General features: G+C 41.9%; 1 protein-coding gene across 1 annotated transcript; it reads right to left on the reverse strand.

Moving 5' to 3' along the window:
- Positions 1 to 2,141: 2,141 nt before the first annotated feature.
- Pmar_PMAR015990 (hypothetical protein) lies at positions 2,142 to 2,385 on the reverse strand (the record flags this gene model as incomplete). The annotated part of the gene is made up of 2 exons (XM_002767167.1): positions 2,142 to 2,269; positions 2,322 to 2,385. The coding sequence occupies 2 exons, from the start codon at positions 2,383 to 2,385 to the stop codon at positions 2,142 to 2,144; spliced, it is 192 nt and encodes a 63-aa protein (XP_002767213.1).
- Between the last annotated feature and the right edge of the window lie 157 nt (positions 2,386 to 2,542).

Below are 2,542 nucleotides of genomic sequence, written 5' to 3' on the forward strand. Positions count from 1 at the left end.
CAGGAGAAATACTCAAAAATCACCAAGTCTAAACTGAGTCATCGTGTGACAGTTTATGTCAGGCTTGCCTGATGAATTGGGGAGTATTGAAACGGGTTCGAGGCTTGAAGTTTGATGAACAGCCCAAATATGAGCAGCTACGTGGACTTATGGCTTCTGTTCGGGTAAGACTCGATCAGATGATGATGCAATTGTTAGTATTCGTCGTGAGGAATCATATGTGGTGAATGGCTTATGGCAATTATGTTATATATATAAATTACAAGTCGCATTGGACGTCATTTGAATACAATAATGAACGAGTCACAATCGTGTTTCAGGTTTGGGTGATTGCTTCCGTTTTTGAAATGTATTTTTGATTCTCGATTCATCGTAGGGAGTTTATTGTTGTTGTTTTCAGTTACGGTCTAATTACCCTTCGGATGAGGAGCATCTGGATTGTAAAATAATGAAGAGTTTGCTGTTCCAACGAGAGCAGCAGTTTGAGCGTGAGAAACGCTCAGGCCCTCTGACTCCTCCAGGCTATTACCATTGAACTAAACAACTACGATGACGACTATTGATGATTCACTATAATCAATTCTCATAGGCTGATCTAGTAGTTAGTGACTTGATTGCCATCGTCATTCTCAATGGTAGTCCATCATGAGGCGTTGTTGTTATCATTGTTCTAGTCTAGCTTCGTTGCTCGTACACGATGCTATGCTCTCGCTGCTTGCACTGTGGCTTCTGTTGCCGGTATTCACTGTAGGATGGGATAATACGGCGTACTATTTACAATCACCACTATTGCCATCCTGCTGACTAAACTTTTTCACTATAAGTAACATGCCGAGTTTGGTAAAATGTGGTGTTATTAAAGGGTGCAGAACTTACGGAGATATCGTTGGAAGATATTCATATGGTCCACTATGCGTGTCAATTACAATATGTTAATTCTGAAGAGACTAATCGAAATTCGTGTTTGTTTTTGTAGACTTTTACCTTGCGTATGTAGTGGTAAAATGCTTGAGCTTAACGGAGGAGCTCTTACTGTACATACTTTTGTTTATACACACTGCTCTCATTCTTATACTTGGGATTACTTCTTTTTCTTCTCTTGTATAGCGTATTGATTTTCCAAGCTTAACAACTGGGAAGTATGCTCCAGTGCAGCCGATAACATAGTAGGATATACCTTGCAATGGCATAGTTGCCCCACTCATAGGGACAAGTCATAGTAAGATATACCGTACAATGGCATAGTGGCCCCACTCTTAGGGACTAGTCATAGTAAGATACACCTTGCAATGGTATAGTTGCCCCATTCCTAGGGGCTAGTCATAGTAAGATATACCTTGCAATGGCATAATTGCCCCATTCATAGGGATCGATCTTAGTAAGGCATATCTTGCAACGGCATAGGTGCCCCACTCATAGGGATTGATCTCAATAACAACGGACTAACCCAATGTTTACTTCTACCCATTCGTTCCGATTATACCAAACCAAAAAACGCCACTCCATAGTAGCACGCATGCACAATAAAGGCTTGCCACACAACTTGAGAGTTGATACGCATCATAGAGGGGTACTCTACGATGCCGCTCCGCTGTGCTCGAGATGGCCAAACGATTCCAGCATGAAATCTATGGGCGGCCTCACGTGTTGGATCCTACCTCTACGAATTGGCATGATAATACTTTCGTGACGACAAGAAGCGTTGACCCGGCTCTATCTCTCGTAGATGGGAAAGTTATGACTACACAACACAATGTGGGCAGAGATGGAATCAGTATCCGAAGGAAAATACAACATCCGAGGAGCATCTCAATGGATCCCTGGTATCGTTATTTGCTATAGAAGAGCACACAATAGAGAAGAGAAGCTGATTCCACGAAGCTTAAGTTTAAAAACATATGAACAGTGTAATAGAACCACTACAACCGCCAGCGAGCATGTCCGACTCGGGCCGGGGCTCTCAATGACGATTTACGACAGGTTGTAGACGTGACGTCTAGGACACCTTATAAAAGTTTGTAGCAAAGCGACTCGACTACTGACTTACAAGCATGGCAACAACAAGAACTGGACATACATAGACTAATGCTGTTAAACACCGAGTAGAGTAGACTCCTCTCTGTTAATGAAGACGTAACTTCTTAAGATTCGCCGAAGTCCTCAATGGCACCAATGGAACCAATGACGATCATAGGAATACACCAAATCAACACAATACAGATTACAATCGTTTCTATAACGTGCTTCCTGACATACTTCTTTACAGAACCTAAACGATGACACTAGCGTGATTGTAAGTAATAGAAATATATGAGACTTACCAAGAACGAATTGTTGCACCCTAACGTAGAATATACAGGGCATCATTGCAACCATGATGACCATAGTGAACGAGCCTAATACATTAATCAGACTCTGAATGTTAGGAACAACTTCGGCAATCAACAGGGTGAATGCAATACAGCAGAGTCGAGCAATGAACCTCTTGATGGTAGCCTTCCACGTAGTATCTTCAACCTTTATATGACACCAATACTCAAGG

Source organism: Perkinsus marinus, assembly GCF_000006405.1.
Source record: "Perkinsus marinus ATCC 50983 genomic scaffold scf_1104296971092, whole genome shotgun sequence".
NCBI lineage: Eukaryota > Perkinsozoa > Perkinsida > Perkinsidae > Perkinsus > Perkinsus marinus.